This window comes from Setaria italica, chromosome III (genome assembly GCF_000263155.2).
Source record: "Setaria italica strain Yugu1 chromosome III, Setaria_italica_v2.0, whole genome shotgun sequence".
NCBI classification, from domain to species: Eukaryota; Viridiplantae; Streptophyta; class Magnoliopsida; order Poales; family Poaceae; genus Setaria; species Setaria italica.
The window spans coordinates 40,155,050-40,180,981 of NC_028452.1; the positions used below are offsets into that span (position 1 = coordinate 40,155,050).

At 47.6% G+C, this 25,932-nt stretch overlaps 1 protein-coding gene across 1 annotated transcript; it reads left to right on the plus strand.

The window, feature by feature from the left end:
• The first annotated feature begins 1,055 nt into the window (after positions 1–1,055).
• Positions 1,056–7,324, plus strand: LOC101758484 (auxin response factor 24). The gene is made up of 15 exons (XM_004962605.4): positions 1,056–1,408; positions 1,522–1,661; positions 2,506–2,604; positions 2,683–2,736; positions 2,824–3,018; positions 3,099–3,183; positions 3,630–3,720; positions 3,834–3,998; positions 4,181–4,300; positions 4,390–4,465; positions 4,547–4,718; positions 4,798–5,711; positions 6,353–6,543; positions 6,636–6,836; positions 6,918–7,324. The coding sequence occupies exons 1-14, from the start codon at positions 1,369–1,371 to the stop codon at positions 6,817–6,819; spliced, it is 2,526 nt and encodes an 841-aa protein (XP_004962662.1). The 5' UTR covers positions 1,056–1,368; the 3' UTR covers positions 6,820–6,836; positions 6,918–7,324.
• Positions 7,325–25,932: the final 18,608 nt, after the last annotated feature.

Genomic DNA, 25,932 nt, shown 5'->3' on the forward strand with positions numbered 1-25,932 from the left:
TGCCGGTAACAGGGTTACAAGTCAGTTGGTTACAAGAAAACTAGTCAGGCTAGACGAGTTCTACTCTTATTATTATGAGTACCTTTTCTAAGCCTCAACTAGTTCCTGTCTTTCCATGTAGACTACGCCATCCTGCGCTATAGTCTCCATGTCAGATTCGTCTCGGTGTCCAGCTCCATATTTGGGACTATCCAAATTTACTGGTGGTCCCATAGATGTATGTACGATAGTGTGACGTTTATAAAGACACATATGAACAAAGTAACGTGTGTCTGTAGCACTAAATTTCTTTCAAGAAACCATTGCCTTTCGGCGCATGTTGCATATATCTTTTCCGAGGAAGCACATATATCTTTCAGCGGCGTGTCGCGTCCTGGCGAACCGAACACTTGCTACCAATAGTAATTACTGCTACAACGCTAGATAAACCACCTTTGGACTCATATACAAATGAAAAAAACCCCATCATTTCCTCCTTCAAGAAAACAAAAGCAGGTATATTGATAATAATATATTACAACTAGTTTACAACCAGCTCCAGAAAACAACAGCAATGCCGGAACAACACCAGAGCCAAGTCCATGTCCAAGCAGCACAGCACAAAGCTCGTCACCGAACGAGCATGGAATCCTCAGCCCCCGGCACTTGCAGGCGCCAATGGCGGGTTGACAGCGTCCGATGGTCCAAAGCACGGCTCCCTCGGGCTTGCCACTGCTAATTCCGGCCAAACCCACCTCCTCTGACCGGACCAACGCCCGGTGACAGCCATCCCTGCTTCCAAAAGCACGAAAGCACCCATCGCACGAGCACAACAAAGCACGGCAGTGGCGTCAAGAAATAATAAAAAAACAAAGCGCAGTACTCCGTAGTAAAATAATTAAAGCGGGGTTGAATTGTAAAATAATCTTTACCTGCCCCTTTGCCCGCGGCGGAGAGACAGGCCCAGCCGGGCCGGGTCCGGGCCCAGGGCCCGACGGACGAGCTGGGTCGTGGGTGAGCTCACAGCCGCCTCGGGGCGGTCGCTGTGGGCAACGCGAGGCGGGCGAAACTGACACTCTCTCTCCTCTTCTCTCCTTTCTCTCTCTAGCTCGCACAACACACACACGACCCACGCAGTCGCGCCGCGGGAGAGGAGAGAGAGAAGGGGGGCGGAGGAGGAGGAGGAGGAGAAGAGACACAGGAAACTGACGTCGCCTTCGGCGCGGCCTGCTACTTAAATCCCCCTCTCGCCTCGCCTCCGGCCCCCTCCTCTCCTTCCCTCTCCACCCGAATCGCCCGCCCAGGGACGGAACGCTCGGGGGCGGCGGAATTCGCGAGGAATTTTGGCCGGCGGGGAGGTTGGGGTTGGGGAAGTGCATGTGAGATCCGATGGCGGCGGCGGCCGGCGGCGGTGGAGGTGGATGGGGAGGTGAGTGCGCGTGTCGCTGCCGCTAGTTCCTGCGGGTGTTTGGGGGGTGGGGGTGGGGGAGTTCAGAGCGGGTTGGGTTTGTTTGTGACGAGCTCTGTTCGCTTCGTGTGCAGGTCCGGAGGCAGGAGGCGGCGGAGGCGGAGAGAAGGACGCGCTGTTCGTGGAGCTGTGGAAGGCCTGCGCGGGGCCGGTCTCCAGCATCCCGCCGCTCGGGGAGAAGGTCTACTACTTCCCGCAGGGGCACATCGAGCAGGTGAGGCCACCGAGCCGCCGAACTCGGAGTTTGTCTCTTGTTGGGTGCTGACGCTGTCGTTCCCTCGCGTTTTTTTTCCCGAAGGGTTTTTGTTGCGCGCGCGCGTGCATGTGTCGGAATCCTCGCCGAATTTCGCGGGGGGTTCTGGTGTTCTGCATGATCGCTGCGAATTGCGGGCTTTGGAGGGGTTTTTGGCGAGGGATTGCTTGATCTGTGAGTCGATGGGGGTCCCTGTGCCTCCCCTCGATTTGGGAAAATTCCGGTCGTGTGCCTGCGCTGTGACGTCCCTGGATTTCGAATCCTCGTCGTCCGCGGGCTGGATTCCTGGTTCCGGTTCGTGGGGAGCTCGCGCTTTTGCGCCGAATCGTCGATTCTGACGGGAATTGTCAGGCTTTTGGGGTCGATTCGCATGGCCACCCCAGTGCTGCGGTCTGCACTGGGGTTGTGCCTTCTGACGCGGAGAGTTCGGCAATGCGGGATCCGTTTGCGCTCCGTTCGCGCCGAATTCTTGGCTCGGCGATGAGATGAGGGGTTTCTTCTGATTTTGGGGATTTTTTTTTCTAGGTATCCAAGGTCGTCGGTTACTTTTACTGGTCACTTCAGTGAGCTCACTCCTCAGTTGAGCTCACTTCATTTGACTCCGGAAGCTTGGTCTTTCTTTAGTGCCTGGAATGATATTAGGAATCAGTGCCTTTATGTTTTTTAATGTTATCCAAAGCTCCGCAAATTTTTTACTGACTTGGGGAGATATGCAATGATTCCTCTTTCCAAGATTCTTGCTCTGCTCTGTGTGATCTGGGGGTGCTGATTCTGTGGAATTTGCTTGTTTGTGCTGTCGTCTCAGGTGGAGGCGTCGACGAACCAGCTTGCTGAGCAGCAGGGCACACCGCTCTACAACCTGCCATGGAAGATCCCCTGCAAGCTCATGAACATCGAGCTGAAGGTAGCAACAGCACTGCTTCTTTGATGTTCATTCTAGCATGTCGTGGATGCAAATGCCTGATCTTATTTCCGTTGCTAGGCGGAGCCAGATACTGATGAGGTGTACGCTCAGCTCACCCTGCTCCCTGATAAGGTGGGTAACTTCTGGTTGTGCTTCATGCATGTTCAGTCTTGAGATGTTAACCAATACCATGTACTGACATCTGTGCTTGATTTACAGAAGCGAGATGAGAATACCACTACAACAGTGGAGAGTGATGCTGCAGAGGATGAGGTCGTGCCTGTTGCACCACCAGCCACCAATGAGCAGCTTCTCATCCATTCCTTCTGCAAGACACTGACTGCCTCAGACACAAGCACGCATGGTGGATTCTCGGTGCTGCGTCGGCATGCGGATGAGTGCCTCCCTCCACTGGTTAGAACCTTGGAACCTTTGACTCGTCTTGCTGTTTTTGGTCTAATGATAGTGATCCTTTGATGTTGCTCTTTGATCAGGATATGAGTCAGCATCCTCCAAATCAAGAACTGGTGGCCAAGGACCTGCATGGGGTCGAGTGGCGCTTTCGTCACATCTTTCGAGGTGATGCCTCATCATCCTACTCGATATGAATTCATTCTTAAGAGTGATGTGTCACGCTCTTTCTTGTTTGTTCACTCTAAATCGCTGGCTCGAGTGCATGCTTAATGCCAGCTTGTAGTTGTTTGTAAATGCAATAGAGGCTATTTGTGTGTCGATGACCCATTTGTTTTGAATTTAACTGCAAGTCTGATACCAACAATTACTAATATTGACTGGGACCATATTGTCATCAGAAATCCGTGTGTTCAATATTTTCTGGGATGCCCTGTGTTTGATTGTGTGTGGATGATGGCAGTAGTTGTATTGATGATTCTTCTTTCACACACTTAGTTTATCTGGATTAGGAATTCCTGCTCTATTGTCAGTGGCCTAAATTGTAACTTGGATAGATTTAGTTTATTGGACAATTTGTTGAAATTTGCAGTTTCGTGTTTTCTTTACTTCAGGTCAGCCACGTAGACACCTTCTTCAGAGTGGTTGGAGTGTTTTTGTTAGCGCCAAGCGTCTTGTTGCTGGTGATGCCTTCATATTTCTCAGGTGGGGTACTATGCTACATACTGAGTGGTTAATGTTCCTTGCTCTTAACTCATTTTAAGTTTTAACGCTAAGACACCTTAACAATACCCACTTCCTTATATTCTATGGGCCAGAGGTGAGAATGGGGAGCTACGTGTTGGAGTTCGGCGGGCACTCAGGCACCAAACCACCATCCCATCTTCGGTCATATCAAGCCACAGTATGCATCTTGGTGTTCTTGCAACAGCATGGCATGCAGTGAACACTGGGAGTATGTTCACTATCTACTACAAGCCAAGGTTCGTGGGGAATTATATGCTTAGTCACACTATTCCTGTGTTCAATTTTAGCACAAGTGCTGTTTGAAACTGTGTTTTATTGTTGCATGTAAGTTTCATTATTGTCTTGCATGATAAAAGGAAGTTTTGATATCTACTATAACTATATGCATGTTGAGCTGAGTTATTTACACATTCTGCAGGACTAGTCCAGCTGAATTTGTGGTCTCGCGCGATAGGTACTATGAATCACTGAAACAAAATTATACAATAGGGATGAGATTTAAGATGAGATTTGAAGGTGAAGAGGCGGCAGAGCAAAAGTAAGACTGTCTGTAATAAATATTTGGATTCATTTACATGCCAAAAAAAAAATCTCTTTTGAGATAAATTTTCCAATCTCATTTGTTAGATTCACTGGAACAATAGTTGGAATAGGTGCTTCTGATCCGTCTGGATGGGCTGACTCCAAATGGCGTTCCCTTAAGGTGTGGACCATATGTTTTTTTTGGCTTGTGAGGCCAAGTTGATTAATATCAGCGTTTACTAACATACTCTTGTGAAATCAGGTGCGATGGGATGAAGCTTCTGCTGTTCTTCGTCCGGAAAGAGTCTCTCCTTGGCAAATAGAACCTGCTGCTGTTAGCCCATCTCCTGTGAACCCTCTTCCACTCAGATTCAAGAGGTCTCGTTCAAATGTTAATGCTTCGCCATCTGACATGCCAACTGTAACCAGAGAAGGTTTGAATTTTACCTTATTACTGTCATGAAACTTGTAATTCTTTCTATCATTACTAATGCATGCAATCTTTTCATCTAGTTGCTTCTAAAGTCATGGCGGACTCTCAACAAAACAGTCTCCCAAGGGCCTTGCACAGTCAAGGAAGGGCACAATTGACTAGTCGATTCCGTGATAGCAGTGATCTGAAGTCCGCTCAGGATCTCACCATGTGGTCTTCAGGAATTGAGCAAGAGAGAAACAATATTGCTGCCCAGACAAAGCTAAGTCTAGAGGGTTGGACGCAAACAAGAAGACCTGAGGGTTACAATCAGCTGTCATCGGCATTTCAACCACTGAAAGATGCGCAGAATCCACTTTGTTCTTTTCCTAGTCAAATATCTGGAAACCACTCAAATACCTGGGACACAGTTGATGCTCATTATCCAACCCAACAAGCAAACCACAACATGCTACCTGGCACATGGTCTTTAATGCCTCATAACTCTGGTTTTATGATGAATCAACAAAATTATCTGTCAATGCCTGAAGCTGCACTTCCTCAAAGGGCTGAAATTGCAAAATTTAGTGGGAAATCAGCTTTCACTTCGCTTCAGGGCCATGGCATTGATCGGTGCTGCTCAGGCTGGATTGGCCATAATCGTGCATCATCGAGTTTGATCAATCCCCGGCCTTTGGTTATTGAAACTGATGTCCAGAAAACCAAAGGCACTTCATTCAAGCTATTTGGGTTTCCTCTTGGTAGCCCAGAAAAATCTGAACCTCTGGTATCCCCACCAAGTGTTGCATATGACGGAAAGCTTCAAACATCTCCATCACAAAGGAATCAGCTAGACATAATTGAAGTGGATGATTATTCTGATCCTTCGAAGACTGTTAAGCCTCTTGATGGTCCTCAGACAGATTCTGTTAGGGAGAATAATCATCCTTGCCCAGAGGCTACCCAGAATGTTCAGAACAAAGTGCAAAGTAGTTCCACCCGAAGCTGCAAGAAGGTTCACCACACATTGCACCTTTTTCCTCGCTAGTTATGGACCTTTTTCCTTGCTAGTCATTTCCTGATACATAAAATGCATACTGGGTCCATATCCTTTAGTGAATATTTTTCGAAGTATGCTTCAATGAAGCTATGTACTGCTGCTTGCTGGCTGGAATTTCCTGATAGGATTCCTTCTGCAACAAATTGGCTGTATCTAGAAGCTAATTTTATCGCAGGTTCCACTGATGAAAAAAAGAACCTGCTAGTTTGTATTCTTCTATGCTAATAAATTGTGAAGTTTTCCTTGCCTAAGCAAGTTTCATGTTGGGAGCTGCTTGACATCATCCGCACACCTTTTTACATTACTTTTGTGTTAAACTGTGAAAAGACAAACCGTTGGGAAGCATGTGATGGTATTTTTTAATTATGTCTTCTGAATATACAGTAGATGAGTAGAACCTAATGAAAATGATGATTATGTACATCATATTTTTATGCCGTACCTTTAAACTGCTGTTAAAATGTGATGACAAATAGAAACATTTGTCGTAGTATTGTTCTGCCTAATTGCTTCCATTTTGGTTCATCTCTTTTTGTTTGCTTTCAAGGTAACTTTGTTGCTCGTAGTTTTGAATATGAAAGGTATACCCTTTTCAGGTGCATAAGCAAGGCAGTGCCCTCGGCAGGTCGATTGATCTGACAAAGTTCACTTGCTACAGTGAACTAATTGCTGAACTGGATCAGATGTTTGACTTTGGTGGTGAGCTGAGCAGTCCTCACAAGAACTGGATGGTTGTCTTCACTGACAATGAAGGTGACATGATGCTGGTTGGTGATGATCCCTGGAAGTGAGTCTTGCCACCACCTGGATGTTTTCCTTGTCTTTCCTGTTGGACGGTCTGTAATCATGCGCGACTAATCTTGACCTCTGTCTGGACAGCGAGTTCTGCAGCATGGTCCACAAGATGTTCATCTACACAAGGGAGGAGGTGGAAAGGATGAACCCTGGCGCCCTGAGCTCCAGGTCCGAAGAAACTCTGTCTGACTCGCTGGTGAGAGGATCGGGTTCCAAGGAGCCCCGAGGTGGGCCATCCGCTTTGTCTCTCAACTCCGAGAACTGCTAGTTTGTCCAGTTCACGAGGTAATACACAGCAGCAGCAGTATATGGTCTCGTTTCAAGCAGCAGAGCAAATGTGAATAATCTCGTGTGGTCTTGTTGCAGGTCTTTCGTGGTGGCAACAGAGGGAGACAAAAGGCCACATCCGTAGCCGGAGAGACAGACAGCAAGTTTGTGAGGTTTGTAGTGGTGTTGTAGGTGCTTTCGTGTGTATGGCTCTGGGTAAAGCCCCGCAGTACCCAGTTTGTAGTTGGTGCTTGGCCTGGCGGTCAGTTTCTTGTTCAAGTTTTGGGTGTGCCCTGTGTTGGGGTTAACCGGTGAAGTTATCGTAGCAGAGCAGCAGAAAGCAGGCAAACAAAATCCCTGGTCGCGCTTGCTTGGCCCTCCTCTCTTTCTTCCTTGTAAATATAGCCTTGCTCTGAAGCGTAGTAGTGTACTGTTGACAAGTCGTGACTGACATGGCACCTGAAGAAGCCAACTTTGCTCCTTTTATCGTGTGTTGCGGCTGGGTATGTGCAAGCGTAGCTACTTGCCTGCGATTGTCGATTCTATGCATGCATTTTCTTGTTGGTTTGCTGCTGGCAAATATGGTTTGCAGGGTTGATGGTAGCAAATATGTTGGCGATGTGCATGTGCAAGGTAGTAGTGTGCTGGAGGGGACTGAGGAGACGAGCTATGGACCTGTGCTCGGAGCGGTAAGGAACGTGGTCGAGTCTGAATTCTGGATGCTGCCTGTTTTGGTTGGAGTGCTCAGAAATATGTTGCTTGATTCTGAAGCCTGGGTGCTCAGAAATATGCCTGTGATGGTAATTTGCTGGAGATTTGAAGCTTTTCGAGCGAGAAGATGTCAACGAGGCGGCGACGGTCAGTGAGGAGGAGCAGCAGCACCAACTCCTGTTCCGTCAGGCAGGCAGAGGTCATGCACGGGGCGTGCGTGCGTGAGTGAGTGAATTGAGTGGTCGATCCGACACGGATTGAATGCTCACTCCCTCCTCCCAGACCTCAGATTTGGAGATGCAGACCGTACGAGATCCTACTCATACGTACGTGCTGCGGGTGGATCAGGATCTCTGCGACTGTCTCGGCGCCGCGATAAGGCGCCCCCAGTACGCCCGCCATAACGTCGTCGCTGCTGAGCGCCACCCCAACCCGACGGGAGTTATGGCCGTGTAGCCCGGCGGCCCCCCGACCGGTTTAAGACGATGTTCCTCAACCTCCTCTCTCTTGGATAGGAGCAGCGACGTAACAAGAAGTCAACCAATGGAATGGCCCCCATATTAGGAAACGGGTAGCCTTCCTTTCGCTACGCGTTGGCTCTATTAGATCCACCTTCACGTACGCCACCGCGGCCTCAGCATCGCCGGCGACGAGACGAGAACCTTTCCCCTCCGCCGCCACCAGCCCACCAGGCTACCCTGTTTCGGTAGTGTGTATGCATTTTGAAATGCTCTGTTTCGGTAGAAGAACAGTACACGTGGTGTGGCCATAGCAATCATATGCAAAATAAGAGGAAGATTACAGAATTTCCAACTTCGTGTATTATTTCGTTCAGTACGGTCACCACCGATGCAGCTGCTTCTTCCGAGTCCCGGCCAGCACAGGCGGTGGACGAGAACAGCACATGCTTTGCCACTGCCGTCGACTTCGTCTTCACCACCTCCGTCCTCTGGTCATTTATTAGCTTCGGATGGTATGTTTTGTTTTTAAATTCAATGTTGTCTGAGCATTTTCTTTGATTGTTTCTAAAGCCACCGATCTGTTTGTTATTTCTCCTCCGTAAATCCTTGAAGAAGTTGCATCGTCTGCTCATGATTTTTTAGTTAACATTTTGAAAATAGTGAGTCAACATGCTCGATCGTGTGAACACTTTTGGTATTGGATCAAATAAATGCCTGAGATGGAAAGTTTTTCTATCAAACAGTGTTGGACCACGAGAGAAGCCCATATAGCTATTTGTTGTGATTGCAACACCAAACTATACACCATGCAGAGGCGGAGCTTGACTGAAGAAGTAGCAGGGGCCAGTCCATGAAAATGGGCACTAGACATCAATCTACAGTACCGATTTTACTGTTTATGCGGTGAACATTTGTCTTGGGCAGGAGGGCCATGGCCCACCTTTGTCCCTACTAAGCTCCGCTCCTGATACTATGCCTATAATACATTTTGTAAACGTACTTACTAGTCGGAGAGCTGCCTGTTATGTTATGTTGGAACGGAGAAGACTAACCAGATGTTCAACTTATTAGTAGGAAGGATGAGGACCTAAGAGTGATTGCTCTCTGGGGAACAAGTGGTGTTCTAGGAGTGGCATCCATCATCAAGAGGGCCTTTGATGATCCCACTATATAGAAGAACTTTCAGTGCTACGCATGGATCAAGGTGATGCATCCTTTTGATTTAACAGGGTTCCTCCAAGGCATCATGAGACAATTGAAAGTTCTATATAAATTATCCACCATTGAATATGGTGCTTTATTGTATACTTCTGATAGGGGAAAACCCGTGGGTTGGCCCAATCTTCATGGCAGTAGGTATGACAAGGGATAACTTGCTGAAAAATGCAGCGGGATAACTAGCTTTATACTTGACAAAGGTTGGTTGCGACTAAGCTACGGGGAGAGAGGTACCGAAACCTTGATGGACTTCGACTCAATCTCCGAACGACCGTAGAACCACAAATCGGGACTAATCCACACAAAACGGTGCAGCCTAACTGAAAATCGTAGAGCACGAATTAGGGGGTCCCAAAGGAACCTTCACTTTATATTGGTGAATCGGTCTCTCACAAGTCGATGAAGAACTTGCAAGAAATTTAGGGTAAGTCACTCAACAGTTCTTGGCTAGAAACACCATCTGGTGGATTCTTTCTTAATTCATGATTGTGCCCCTTTAGCTTAGATACAGTAGATATTTATACTAGGAACACCCCTCCTAGCTAGGTGTGAAAGTTCTATAAGTTTTTATGAAAAAAGGAGATGAAAAGGTGAAAACAGGGCTTCCCGAGAAGCCTCGCGTGATCTTCAGCCTCCCTGGCAGTCTTCAGTTAAATGGCCATTACTCCTTAATGGGAAGTCGAAACGACGAGCCATTTGTTGGAGGTGAAACTAGACTTGATTAATTTTCTGTCCATGTACATTATGCATAGTGAATCTTGACCAGTTTGTGCTGTGTCTCTTGGAACATGGCTCTGATGTCAGGAGTCAATGTGATGGTTTAGCTTCTGCGTAACTCGTCTCCTTCTCGGTGTAACTTGTCTCCTTTGATCCAGCAGTAGCTCCAATATCCATAAACCTTAGCAATACAAAAGTAGAACATTTAGGTAGTATAAAATTCTCATTTTGTATTGTAATTAAATTTAGTAAGGTGAGAGTTCACCTCTTGCTGCAGTTTTCTTGCATGACTCCGTGTGATGGATCCTTACATTGGTGTAATTGGTGCTTGACTTGTTTCAGCTGGTCCATGGCTTGGGACATTTGCTAGGATGTCCTCATCAACTTCCCTACAATGGAAACATCAAGCAGGATCATAACGAAGTTAAAGTGGGGGTGGGGGCCCTGCCCCCCTATCACTCATCTTTATGGAGTACGTGCACATGGATGTCTTAACCAATATAATAGGAGTTATCACTCCGTGGGCTCAAGATCACTTTTCTTAGTCACTCTATGTTAGGTTTGTTTATTTCTAATAAGTTTGGTGTGGTAAAGAAATTTAGTTTGTTCCTTTGTTAGGTATTTGGGGGCAACTACGATTTGGAAAAGAAATATCTGGACTTATTAGTTGAAGAAACTAAACTGATCCTAAAGAAGTGCAGCCTTCCTCTTGCAATAGTTATAATTGGTGGGTTCTTGGCAAACTAAAGAAAACCCTCACATAGTGAAGAAACTTTAATGAGCATATTAGTGATGAATTGGAGCTGAATCCAGAGCTAATGATAAGAACAATCCTTATCAAGAGGTACCATGGTTTACCCTATAAGATCAAATTCTTTTCTTTTGTATCAGTCCATATTTCCTCAAGACCACAATATTAGCCTGAAACATTTGGTGCATCAATAGACCGCGGAGGATAACTGACAGCTACTTCATGGAACTAATTGACAAAGCGCATGATTCTGGCACACAGCATCATTTGGCATCACACAACGAATTGACTCGTCCACGATCTGACCCGCTGACCCGTGAAATCAGCATATCAATCACCGTTAAGCTTCATATGTCATTGTTGTGCGCATCAGCTATATGGTGTTGATGAGATCAACATGTGTTGTCCATGCACTGAGGCTTTCTATGTGAGAATTCCAGTTAGACTTATGCCCCTGGATGAATATGGTATTATGATGCCAAGGGGGATCGGGAAACTTGAAGCAATAAAGACTCTACAGTGTGTGCACCTCAGTGGGTTGCGTAAGTTAAGTGTGGTTACCATAAAAAAATGATACAGGGCTTTGTTAGCCATTTCGAATCTCAGAAGCCTGGAGTCACTATCAATAGTGGCAAATGGGGAGGCTGGTTTAAAGGATTGTTTTCGATCACATGCCGTTCCCTCCATAAAGCCTCCGGAGCCTCAAGATATAGGGTTTTCTGGTCGAATTATTGGAATGAGTTGGGAAACCATATCATCTTGTGAAGCTGACCAAAACCAAAGACTAGGAGGGCTCATCTTCCCCTTCTTCTTCCTCTCTCCTTTTTTCTTCCTCCTCTTCACCTATGGCTGAAATTTGTAGGGGGCTCCATCCCTGTTGGATCCGCCCCTGCGTGGCTGTTGGATCACGATGCTGAGATACATATCCTTGGGAATATACCAAAGCTAGCCCTCCTATGGTTGCGGTGGAATTCATTCCAGGCTGACACTCCATCGGGTTTCATGAAAATATTTGGATGCATCTTGCTCCTAATGCAATGATTTGTAACTTTCATACGTGTTTGTGAAAAAGAAAGCATTGGGATGTATCAAATGGCTGGTACTTCCAACATGGTCACTTCTTGCAATGATTTCAAAGGGCAGGGGGCGGAGGGAGGCAATGAAGGGGCCTGATGGATCATGCGGAAGAAGAAAAAAGAAGAAGAGGAACGTGTTGACACGTGGCAAGCTGGTGCGAGGCAATCAGGCAAGCCACAAGATGGGTTTGCTGTGGCTGGCCGCAAAACAACCTGCAGTTTTGTAGAATGAACTGGCGATGGTACAACTTCAAATCGGATTCGAGTTTGACAACAGGATTACAGCACGTGCGGCACTGGTAGAGAATTGGGCTTTAGTACCGGTTGGTAGGGTGCAAATATCCTGAAAATTCATCCGGGATAAACCAACCGGGACAAAAGGGGGGGTCTTTTATCCGGGATAAACCACGGCCGGTGCTGAAAAAAAAAATCCCGAGCTCTCAGGAGGCCCTCCCACACATCGCAAGCCACAAGTCACGCGATTTTTCACGCAAAATATGCGCGTGCGCGGTTCATGGGATTCGAACCCACAATCCAACCTCGCGTGTAGCTTCCTTGCCATCCCACCTACACACCACATCTGAGTATGTAGGGGATGCTATCCTTTTGTATTAACTCGTGGGGACCCTTTTATCCCGGTTGGAAACACCAACCGGGATAAAAGACCCCCTTTTATCCCGGTTGGTATTACAAACCGGGATAAAAGGGTTCGAGGATTTAATCCCCTTCCAGTCACCTCGTTGGGGACCCTTTTATCCCGGTTTGAAACACCAACCAGGATAAATGACCCCCTTTTATCCCGGTTGGTATTACAAACCGGGATAAAAGGCCTCTCAGAGTCTTTTTTTCCCACTAGCCTTTGCAACCGGGATAAAAGGTCCCATTGGTGAGCCCCCACCAGTGACCGAGTTTTAGTCCCGGTTGGTGAACCTTTTGTCCCAGGCCAACTTTAAACCGGGATAAAAGGGGGCGCATGGAAAGCCAATTCTCTACTAGTGCGGCATAAAACCAGTAAGCTCCCACTGACCACTGAACCTACTAGATGCCTCTTTGAAGAAATCGGAAACAAGAAATGGGAGGTCCTAACAAAAAGAATAGAAACTGGAAAAGAACCCCCTGGTTTCTCCTGTTCTAGCGCGTTCTTGAATTCCGGAGGATAACAATCGTGAGCTTCTCCTTCATGTCAACATCTGAGGCAAAGCTGCATGCAGCGCATTTCAGTAATAACATATGGGTCTTAGAGATGCGAATCTTGGTCTTAGGGTTGCCACATCCATAACACTGGACAAACTTCTTTATGAAGTTGTCAAGAAGACCAGCCAGCTTTGCAGTGTCATAAACCCCATTAACCGAGCTAGTTCCTGTTTTCTCATCAAACCTTGAATGTGCCCCAAGTTCATATTCGAAGTACTTTGTTATGTATGATGCTGGCCTGGCAAGTGCTTTTGCAATATCAGCCATGTTCAAAACTTTCGTCCTGGGGCCATTACCACGGCCTTCTATCTTGTTCACCATTATGGGCATCTTGTACCTGTACAAGGCATCATCCATATTTGAAGCATCAACATTTTACAGAGCCATCCTATCAAGATTTCTGCAGCAGAGCTCGTTGCACAATAATGCTTATACTACACCGATACGGATACGTGTATCGGTATAGGGTGGATACGGATACGTGGATACGGCATTTTTCTAAAAAACCCAATACGTGGATATGTTTCAATATTCTTTTAAATATATAAATAAATAACAAGATATAAGAAAATTCAAAACAATAAGCAGACATTTAGCATACGCAAATAATAGGGTACTTAAGTTTTGTACATTAGCAAAGTAACACGTTTACACTGCTATAAGGATTGCATTGTAATTTTTACTTCATTTTCTATCCATTTTACTTTACAAAAGGACTTCTACGTGTTTTCTATCTCTACTAATGGTCATACTGTAAAAGTGCTACGATATTTCACAACGAAAGGATAGAATCGCAGCTCATCCTCATCTCCTGACTCCTGTTCGCTGGACTATCGCTCGTCCTCTCTCCTGTCCCATCTCTCTTCTCTATCCATCCTCCGTCCGCTCTCTTCCTCTCTTGCGAATTGCTGCAGCCGACCAGGCATACGCCTGGCTTGCAGGAGCGCGGGCAAAACGCAGGGCGGCTGTGGGGACAGACACGTGCGAGTGGCCGGAGCCCGGAGCCCCAAACGGGCAAGCTCGAGCTTAGCGGCTGGGAGGATCTCGTGCATGGCAGCGGCGGGCCATGCAGGGTGGTGGCTTGAGGGCGACGACGCGAGTATCAGCACCGGCGAGCAACCGTGCAGGGCGGCTGGCTATCGCGGCCTCGCGGGGCCACGGGCAAGCCGTATCTCCAAGGCCTCGTTTGGTTCCATTTGTTTATTTTTAAGTAAGTGTCACATCAATATTTAGATACTAATTAGGAGTATTAAACGTAGACTATTTACAAAATCTATTACATAAGTGGAGGCTAAACGGCGAGACGAATCTATTAAGCCTAATTAGTCCATGATTTGACAATGTGTTGCTACAGTAAACATTTGCTAATGATGGATTAATTAGGCTTAATAGGTTCGTCTCGCTGTTTAGCCTCCACTTATGTAATGGTTTTTGTAAATAGCCTACGTTTAATACTCCTAATTAGTATCTAAACATTGATGTGACACTTGCTTAAAAATAAGCAAAGGAACCAATCAGTCTCGATATGTACCCGTAGACTTATCAGTCTTTTCTGATTTGGTAACTAATACGCCCGTTTATATTTACAAGGCGCCTACGCATATCAATATTCAAACTTTACAATTTTTATCAATAATTTACTATTAATTTATTATTTTTATAATATGACTTTCATATGGTTGGATTCGTAATCAAATATACTCTACAATAATCATACAATATAATATAAAATAAATGAATTAAAATATTATTTGAAAAAACGTGCCGAGTCATACCATGCTTTATAAAAATAGATGGAGGAAGTATTAGGCAAAATCTTAAAATAATTAGCTTATGACTTCCACTATTTGTAACAAAACATAAATTAGATCATGCTATCTAGATGCATATTTATGGTTGATCTAGTAAAATTTCCCACCACAAAAAGTTTTGCAACCTATAACCAATCCTATCAAGATATTACTCTATGAGACACTCAAGTTGCAAGTAACAAGCGTAGAAATGTAATGGAGTGGGTTAGGAAGGATGCAAACTCGGCACGATGATTTATCCCATGGTATCAGTAGATAAATGCTAACCCTGTTCATGTTGGAGTTCTATAAGGATATGCTACCGGTTACCAAGTTTCTCCCGGTTAGGGTCTTGGACTCGCCACAAAGGCTCTCGCCAAGCTGGATGAGAAGCTTGCCATAAAGGCAAAGCTCACGACTCTCTCTTTTCCAGTCACATTGACGCCGTCTCCATTACGGAGCTTCTCAATGAAGGAAGGGATCTTCTCGTCCCCTGCACACGGTCATCGTTGTTGCTCCACACCAAGCCGGAGGATCGAAAACTTAACGGCGAGCTTACAATAGTGGTTTACTCCTTGAACCAATCATAAGGTAGCAACACCTTGCACTCACTCTCTCTATGCCTATCTTAGCACTAATCACTCTCTAAGCTTGTGCTAAACCTTCGATTATCACTTTTGATCTTGATGATTCTTGATCTTGAATGGACTTGTGCACAAACCAGCAACTCTAAATGAGGGGTAGAGGGGGTATAAATAGCCCAATATATCAAAAGAGCTATTGCTTCAACAGCTAGTAAAACAGTTTTACCGATTAGTTTGACACTTAGTACGATGCTTCATCCAACGCCGTATTTTGGCCATAACTCTCAACCCCGAACTTCGATTTCGATGATCTTGTACTTGTTGGAAACCTTGTGAAATTCTCTACAAGATTATAAAAAATAATCCAGACCATTCCATCACATTTTAAGCACAGGATGAATGCTCAAAGTCCATCGGACCTTCCAATCACCACGTTACTGGTTATAACTTTTTTACTCTGAACTCCATTTTTGATGATCTTGTATTTGTTGGAAAGCCTGTGAAATTCTCCACAAGATTCTAAAAAAATCCAGACCTTTTGATAAACTTTTGAGCACCGGATGGATACTTGAAAGTCTGACGTGTACAATTTTTCAAGCGTCGGATCTTCCGATGCCCTTCTCATCCATTTGTCTACGGAAACATGCTCTCCGGAGATTTTGACAAAGTAAATATAGACTCCGATGGTAGCATCGTATCCGGTGCATATCCTTGTAGGTTTATCGGATCATCTCTTGAGTATATTTTTGTAAGCACCGGATTTTCCGCTACTTAGTCTGATGGTACCATCGCATCTTCCGGTGCTCATTTTCCAGCACATCTTTATTTTGGGCATAACTTTTTACTCTGAAGTTCGATTTTGATGATCTTGGACTCTATGAAAAGCTTGTGAAGTATTCTACATGATTCTGCAAAAAATAATCCATTTGGTCCACCCATAAAATAATTATACATGGGACAAGTCCAATTCATTCCTCTCTTTATCCCATCTTCGATAAATTTATTGCATCTTTTGAACCTATAAATTCCTACAAGTGCTCATTCTTGATACACATGTTAGTTTCAATAATAATACTGTCATTCAATCACTAAAATTACAATCATGACCTAGAGGGCTATTTTTCTTACAAACTGAGACCGTGTCAGTTCTTCAATGCATTTGTTATCAAATCAGGTTGCTACAATGTCTTCATCTATCATGGAAACGGAGTTTCACCAACATATTAACGACTCCCATCTGGTACGTTTGGGAATTAATTGTATTTGTTTTTTAGTTAGTTTTGCCAACATATTAACATAGGCTGGAGAAAAAGAAGATCAAAATTAAGAGCAGAAGACAAAATTCCCTGAAATTAAATAGGGCTGTTATGACGGTGGAAACCTATACAAATCAATTTTCTGTAGAAGATAGCATATCATACATACCCCATACATTGAATATCTATCATCTTTTTTTGAACGAACGAGCACGAGACTGTGCCTATTTTATTGATAGAGGAGGTTTGTACAACTGGTTAGCCGGTGAAAAGGTCTATCTAGACAGACAATTACTCGCGAGAAATAAAAAGCGCTAAGTCCATTACCCCTGCTACTATCCACACTCCAGCTTCTTCCTTGATTTTTGCAAGAAGAGCAGCGGTGGCCATTATCTCTCGATTGAAAATACGCCTGTTCCTTTCCTTCCAGACTTCCCACATGACGAGCATTAGAGCCGAGCACATTCCTTTCCTGGGAGCTTGTATTGTAGTAGTCATGTGTATCCACCATTCGAGCACGTTGTCGCTTTGCCACCATGCCGAAGGGTGCAAGCTTGGTTGTGATGTCCAATCCGCCACCCCCCAAATCCTTCTGGTGAATCTGCATGCTCCAATAAGGTGATAGGCTGTCTCCATTTCATGTCTGCATAGTGCACATGAGGGGGAGTGTGACCACCCCCTTCGTGCTAGTCGGTCCGCCGTCCACACTCGGTTCTGTAGTATTAGCCATGTAAATAATTTGCATTTCGGTGGCACCCATGATCGCCAGATTGTTTTGCTATGTGGAGCTTTTGTGGAACAAAAACTGTGCTTTGTACGCCGAGGTTGTGGAGTATCTGCCGCTCTCTGTAAGCTTCCATTGGATAGTGTCCTCCTGCTGTGGCTGTAGCTGAACCTCTGTAATTAGGCTCCATAGTGTCGCAAATTCCTGGAGATGCATAGCCGTGATGCCACCACGTATGTTAAGGTCAGTGATCCAAGTATTTCCATGCAAAGCCTCCACAACGCTTCTTTTTTTCTTTTTCGATATGTCGAAAATGTTTGGTGCAATGTCCTTTGGTCTACGGCCTTGCAGCCAGCTCGATTGAAGCTAGTTTTCTAGCCGTGCCGTGAACAAAAGTCTGTCGGTGTCATCACACGGTGTTTCCATTCCGACCCACGTTTTTGGTGGCAATTCTGATTCATACCACAGCCACCGTAATCTGAGCGCCCTCATGAACTTGCGAAAATTTAGCACCCCCAATCCTCTGTTTTCCTTCGGCAAGCAGGTTGTGATCCAGTTTACCTTGCATTTCCCTCCAGTTAATTCTTTGTCGCGAGCCCACATAAATCTTTTCCTTATATTGTCTAGATCGTCGAGTGCCTCGTGCGGGACCTTAAGTACTGTCATCAGATATAATGGCTGTGCCGTCAGCACCGCTTTTGTAAGGCATGTGCGACCTGCTTGGGTGATGTTGCATCCGTTCCATCCCGAGAGCTTAGCTGTTGCTTTGTCAATTAATGGTTGAAAATCAATCTTCTTTAGCCTTCTCGTCGTGAGGGGTAGGCCCAGGTATCTTATCGGAAACCCTGTTCAAGTTATTGGTAGATCCGGTAGGATTTTGGTGAGGTTGATGCCATCACAGCTGATGGGCGCTGCACTTGTTTTTTTTCAGATTTGTCCTCAGCCCAGTTGCCTCGCTAAAAAAATTCAAGAGTTGTGTCGTGTTTTCGATGTCTATAGCAGTTGGTTTTATGAAGATCACCGCATCATCAGTGTACATTGAGATCCGTGCGTGCACGGCTCGTCCCCCCAACTTATGCAGTATTCCCATGTTAGTCGCTTTGCGTATGAGTTGTAAAGTGGGTCTATTGCTAGGATGAAAAGGAGAGGGGATAGCAGATTTCCTTATCTTAGTCCACGCCCGTGCAGAATCGTGTCGGATGGGATGCCATTTAGGAGTACTTTTGAAGTGGAAGTCGTGAGCAGTGCCGCAATCCAATCACGCCACCTAGGCGGAAACCCTCTGTGTTGTAGCAGTGAGAGTAGGTAATCCTAGCGTACTGAGTCAAAAGCCTTTGAGATATCTAGCTTCATTAGTAAGGGAGGTGTTTTGTTTCTGTGGAATCAGCAAGCCATATTCCTGATGTAGAGGAAGTTGTCGTGAATACTTCATCCTTTGATGAAGGCGCTTTGGCATGGCGATATTAGCGCATCCATGAATGGTGCCAGGCGTAGCGCAAGGATTTTACTTATGATCTTGGTGATGGCATGTATGAGACTGATGGGCCTGTAGTCTTGGATGGTTTCAACACCCTCCTTCTTCAGGATTAACACTACGTTAGCCGTGTTGATGAGGTTCAAGTCCCTACAAACGGATGCTGTGGAAGGAGTTGACGGCTGCAGTGACATCTCCTTTAATTATGTGCCAGGATGATTTGAAAAAGAGGCTAGTGAAGCTGCCTGGTCCTGGTGCTTTGTTCTTCGGTAGCTCAGCGATTGCGTGGAGTACCTCATCTTCTGAGAAGGTGTTGTCCAGCGTGTGTAGATCAACTGTTGGAAATTCCATGATCTCCCAGTTTATATATTTAGTGTGATGTTGGGGCGGTTGCATCATGTTGTTGAAGTGTGCTTGGATTACCATCGTTTTGTCTTCGTGTGTTAGCGCACAGCCATGTTCCTTCTTTAACCTCTACATGAAATTTTTCCTTCTTCTGGCATTCACTTTAAGATGGAAGAACCTTGTGTTTGCGTCACCCTCGTGTAGGTAAGCGATTCTGGAGCATTGCTTTTTCCTCGCTTTTTCAATCGCAGCCCATCCTAGTAGTCTCCTCTTTAGCTTGTGGCGCAGTGAGTATTCTGCATCAGATAGCTCTCTCGTCTCTTTTGCCATGTCAAGGCGTAAGATAACTTCTTGGGCCATGTGCAGCTTTAGCTTGGCGTATGAAACGATTGACCTGGCCCATGTTCGAAGTGCATGAGCAGTGGCATGCCGCTTGTGCCCTAGTCTGTGGAAAGGTTCCGTGTGGGTCGTCTGCTTGGACCACTCCTGTGCGACGACATCGTGGAAGCCTCGAAGACGTGTCCAGAAATTTTCGAATTTGAAAGGCGTTGGGCATCGTGGTCCAGATTGTTGTGCCAATAGAAGCGGACAGTGGTCAGAGTGCGAAGAGGAGAGCGCATGTAGGACATGATCATTGAAGTATAAATCCCAATTCTCGTTGCAGAACACACGATCAAGACGTATTAGCGTTGGCCGACGTCTAGCATTTCTCCAGGTGAATTTTCTGTTCTACAAGTTTATTTCTTTTAGACCATAGTGGTTTATTGCTGATCGAAAGCTCCGCATCAGTCGCAGGTTGAGGTTTCTATTATTTTTATCTCTCACCCTGTAGATGAGATTGAAATCCCCCAAAAGCAGCCATCGCGTGCCATCAGCCGGTTTCATAGCGTGTAGGTGTCGTAGGAAGGTAGGTTTGGCGTTGTGACGCGATGGGCTATATACTGTCATTAGCCAGAAGGATGATGTGCTGTGCTTAACCACCTCTGTGGCCAAAATGGAGAAGCTACCGATATTGACGTCCTCTATGTCGATCACCCTATCGTCCCAGAGAATGATGATCCCTCCCTTTGTGCCTATTGCCGGTTTGTAGACAAGATTGCTTAGGTGATGTCCCCCCAGGAAGGTAGCTAGCGTTGCATCTATGTTCTGGAGTTTTGTCTCCTACAGGCATGCTATGTGACATGTCGTTGTTGCTAGTGTTTTGCGCACCATCAGGCATCTAGCAGGGGCGTTTAGACCTTGCACATTCTAGCACATTATCTCAAAATTACCTATCATCTGGGCATGCTTTACTCGCTGGTGGGTTGACTACTTGCCGGTAACGCATTAAGGCAGGCTGTCGTATGTGGTGCATGTCACTCATGGCGTACACGGCGTAGTCACAGGCGGTGTAGGAGAGCACAATGGTTGGACGTGCAGATCATCTGAAGGTCATGGCCAGTGGGGCACAATTTAATTTACAGTTCGCAGGTTTTGCCCGAAGGTCAATGCCAGCAGGGCTAGTGCATCATCCTCCCTGAAGGTCGTAGCCAGCAGGGTGAGGACATGACGTGACAATGATAGTACAGGTTTATTGTTCAACAAGGGATACATAGCATGGAGCTGACGCGCAGCAGTAGCTTGCCTTGTAGGGAGTATCATGGTCGTCCACGCCGCCGCCAACCATGTGGAGTATTGCATCGTTCATTTGCTCAGCCGTGGCGTCGTCTAGATTGAAGAGAGCAGTCATGGCGCCGATGATGAACATGCTGATGAAGTCTTGCAGTACATGCTCAATGGGGGAGAACTCGTCATCGCCGATGCTGAGCTTCCTCCATAAGTTTCTCTACGCACGTTCGATGGCCGGCATTGCCAGTTTCCTTGCCAAGCGTGTGCTTCGTTGGACCTTAGTCATGTCAAAAGTACGACGTTGCCGCGCGCGTCTAGCTGGCTGTAGTTGTAGCGCCGGCGGTTCTAGGTTGGCGAAGAGGTTATGGACGGATGAAGATGCTGCGAAGTCGCCTTCTACCGGTGCTGGTTTGCTGTCTGGAGGTGTTATGTGGCCTTCATCTGACATAGCATCTTGCTCCTCATGTAGCCCCGACCTAGCAGTTAGTGGAGACTGGGTCGAAAAGGTGTCCGTTGATGACCTGGGCTAGATGGTAGGCCCAGTATTCACAGGGTGCGCCTACCCCATCGGCCCCTGCTGGCCCAGCGTCATGTGCGCTTGACGACCCACAAACGGTGGTTGCTCGTGCGCCCAGGCCTCCTACCTAGGCTCGTCCGCACACATCGCCATCGGCCGTTTGGCGCGGCCTGTGGCCCTTTTGGCACGGCGCGCGGTTGCCCCATTGGACCATGCTGAGCCAGCAGGTTGTGCGCCTATTGGGCCAGTTCCACGCACGCTCGGGCCTCCTGCCCTGGCGCTTCTCCAGCAGCCGCTGCAGCGCCCAAAGCCGTGCGCCCAATTGGCGCGGCCTGTTGTCCTGAAGCTTTGCAAGCCTGGCGGCCCACATGCACAGCTCAAACACAGGCACCACAACGTCCACCGCCGCCGCGGTCTCTGCCGTGGTAGTGGCAGGGGCGGCCATCGCAGCAGGCAGCCCCTCCGTGTCCAGGCCTGTAGGCGTGGCTTGAGGCACCTCGTTTGTGGAGAATCTCAAGTGGTCCAGAGCGTATTCCACCTCCGCTATCGTTGGAGCCGTTGCAGCAGTAATCCTATCAAAAACACGGCTAACAGGGATTAGATGCTCACTGGGTTTGCTTCGCACGGACCAGGCTCCATTCCCGGTGGTGAGCTCCCAGTTCGCCTGGATAGGGGTGTTGTCGATGCCAAGCCGTTCTGCCAGGTGGTGCGCTTTGTCGATGTAGTCCGCGGCCGCTTGTAGCAGCACCTCTGAGTTTCCAGTGAGGGAGACCTGCATGCCACTCCTGACCTGGCTGTCAACCATCACCTGAAGACTATTCTTGAGTGCCATAGCCTGGGCATTGAAGAGGGCTTGTACTTGGGCGTTCACCATGCTCTTGAGGTCGTCCAGGCGCGGCAGGGCAAGAGCGAAGGCAGCCAGGCTCTTTTTGAGAGGCGCCCGGTTTGTCGTTGTGGAGGCAGGGAGGGGGTGTAAGAAGTTGCAGGACTCCTCCGCTGCACCCCCTGAACTCAGCCTCCCAGCGCCTCGGCGATCTTGTGCGTTCACGACGCACCACGTCATGGCCCCTGTTGCCATGGAGGTTGATGTGTCTATCGAGGCCTCTTCCCGGATGCTCGTAGCTGTCGTTGCCGTCATCCTCGTTGCGGCGTGGCCAGCGGAAGGGCCTGTCGTCACATGAGCCCTTGCCTTCCCGCCTAGTATCGCGGCATCGCCGGTCATCGTTGTGGTGGTTGTGGCTCCTATCATGTTTGCCGTGGCCGCGCTCTCGGTTGTCTCGGCCATGCTCACGAGCTCCTGTGTCCCGCAGCTCCTGTTCCCGTGGCGGCGTGGGGAGCCTTGATCGGAACTTTGTGCGGGCATCAGCGGGAGTGCCATCCGGCACCCCATAGCACCAGGTGTAGACCCGACGCACGGGGTTGGAGCTGGAGGGGTTGTTGATGGTGCTGTCGAGGTCGCAAGCTGCCACAGTGTAGTCCTCTAGCACGCCCAGGTGCAGGAAGACCTCGTGATGCACTCCTGTTGCCAGCGGTCTGCCTACGACGTGGAGACGGTGACTGATGAAGACTTGTCGGAAGGCTGGTGAATGAAAATCAGCCACACACCGTTTGGGGATGTCGTTTGGATTCGCCGTTTAGGCCCACAGGTCAATGTGCTCGGTGTCGGTGGGCTGGACAAGGTCAGAGTTAATGTACTGGAGGGTGCAGCGTGTGCCGATGATTTGCTTGACGATGTTCGGTGTGCACGCATGTATCAGAATGCCGTCGAGGTAGAGGTGCACCCGGAAGAAGATGTGCAAGCCAAGCGCGAGGCTCAGGCTGCGCTATGGCCGCAAACATATGTCGATGCCGCGGCTCTGGAAGCGTCCGCGGTTGCAAGCCGTGGCACACTTTGTGTTGTCGATGAAGCGGACGAGGTACGGCTCCGGCTGGTGCATGGTGACGATGACCTCACCTCTCTGAAGATGTAGCTTGTCTAGTAGGAGGTCCTAAATTTCTTTGGCTTCGGCACTGCGCGGAAGGTGAAGTGCCCATGGCACTAGGGCGGTACCCTCCCAGTCCCTGGCGTCTCACTCAAGGTCGAAGGAGTTTGGCACAATGACGGTCTCCTCATCGGGGCGGGTGTTGGGGTCGCCGATGGCCATCTGTCGGCAAGCTGGTGGTGGTGGTGGTGAACGAGGACGAGCAGCTGCTGAGGGTGGTGGTGGGTGGTGCTGCAGCGATGATGGCGGCGGCGGTGGCTGATTGCTGCGCTGGAGTACGTTGTGGTGGAGTCGTTGCTGCTGGGCAGGTGGCGATGAGCGGCGGCAGGAGGTGGGTGGGGTTGGTGCTGCCGACGTTGAGGTGGATGGGGATGGTGCTGCCGGCGGTGAGGGTCAGCAGCGATGAGAGTCCGCAGGTTCCTACAGAAGCGTGCCCAGTGCCCCGAGCGATGGCAAAGGAAGCAACAGACAGGGTCTCTACGGCTGGACGCACGGTGGTCTCTAGCCAGACAAATGAAGCACCTATCGGCTGTGGCGCGGTTGAAGGCGTCGAGTGCTACAGTTGCTACACGCTTTGACTCCTCGCCGCGCGTCCAGTCATGTCGGCCGTCGCATCGGGTCGGTCGGGGTGGCGTGCTCCGTGTTGAATGCCGCTTGCGCTCGCAGCTGGCGTCCATCCCTAGCACGACGACACGGAGGCAGGGTGGGTGGCCTGGCAAGGGGCACTGGCGCGGTGAGGCCCTGACGCGTCCTCCCTGAAGTAAGCGCGCCTTGTCACCTCACCGGGCTGAATGCACCGTCCTTGGGAGCGGAGGTGCTGCACATCACGTGTGAGACGCTGCTCAACAGGCTGTTGGGGAGCATTGACTCTCCGTAGCTTTACTGCATCCACGTATGTCCTCCTCCGATCTGCGTTGACAGGGTGCAAATCTTGCTTTGCTGCTGCTGGATCCGTTGTCTGCTCCTTCGGATACGTCGTCTGCTCTTGCGGATCTGGAGTCTCTGGCACAAACTCGTCCTGGTCGAGGTGATGTCACCCATGGCGTGGCGGTGGTGGTGGCATCTCACTGAAGAAACGCTCCCAGGTTGGCTCCGCATAGGGGAAGTGGCGCTGGTGTGGGGCAAAGTTCTAGCTTAGGATGCGCGGCGGCGAGGGTTGCTGGTGGCTTGGCGGCGGTGGCAGTGGGGAATGGGGGTCGGGGTTGGGCGGCATGGGCGCTGGGAGGCAGCTTTTTTGAATATCTATCATCGACTATTCCACTATATCGAACTAATCACTTGTAGCACCTGTAGCGTTAAAGACTTGAAGTCCCAAATGGATATTTATGCAGTTTTCACATTAATGAATTGGGACTTATTAAGTTCATCTCCCCCCTCCCCTTACTGAATATGGAGTCAGGACTCCATGAAATTAAATAGACTACACAGATATAAAAATCAATGTTGGGAAGCTCTACACATATATCCTCCATATAAAAGATAAGGTATCATATCCCATATCTAAGACTATGAGTATCTATCTTCTGCTAGAATTAGTCACATACTATACTGACTTGTTCTCCATAAAATTAAATCCCATATCATGTTATGACCATAACTAGTTCCTCGGATATCATGACTCTAAATTATAGTAACATCTCGCCCTAATTTATCGTTTCAAACCAGTAGATATAAATTTACTATGGAGTAGATATGATAACTCGAATGGTTTGAGACGATAAATTAGGACGAGAGGTTACTATAATTTAGAGTCATGATGTCCGAGGTACTAGTTATGGTTATACCATAATCGATTTATTGTATAGTAGTTGTGATGGTGGCTGGTTAGATAGCCGGCTGTAGAATAAGCTATTCTACAGCCGGCCACGGAGTATACTCTTCCCCCTCTCTCTCTACGGTGAGTATACTCCGTAGCCAGCCATAGAGTAGTCTATTCTATAGCCAGGTCAACGGACGCACCAGATGAGCGCATCTAGCTCCACCGAGTGAGCCAATCCACCCAGCTTTCACGCTAGCGCGTTCCCCTGTTGGCCTTCATGAGCCGAGCTGGCCTAGCATGGCAGCTGACGTTCCGCGTTAATTACTACCGTAATAAAGCGCAGAGCCCGCACAAGCCGATCGAGTTGTACCAGAGCCGAGCCAGCGGCGTGATGCATCGTAGCTGGCTTTCGTAATCCTGTCCGTGATTAACGGCTTGCTGCTGCTTGTACTAATAAACAAAAGATGCCTGCCCTATTAATTTTTAACCACATGCATGCGGGACTTACGAGAATTAATCCATGAACCATATTGTGTTGTAGTCTACACGTGCATGCAAGTGCACAATATTTACCAGAATAAACTATAGTTCTGTGATTTTGTCTACCAGCACCTGCAAAGTGCAAATCCGGTAATCGTAATACATTGCCACAATTAGACATCACGCTGTTTCGAGGAACCATTTACTATATTGACAAGAGGGATGTACCATGAATTAGTTACGGAAAATCCAATGGCTTAAGACAGTAATTGAGATGGGACTAACCACAATTGAGCATCAAGCGTTTCTGGTAAACGAAATACTATAAGATCGAACAAATTTACGAAAAGCCAAATGGCATGATATTATATTTTCTAGAATGGCATCAACAATTTACCACAAGGTACTTGCTAGAATATCGTCATCAATTTGCCACAAAGTACCTACCAAAATAGCGTCATCAACTT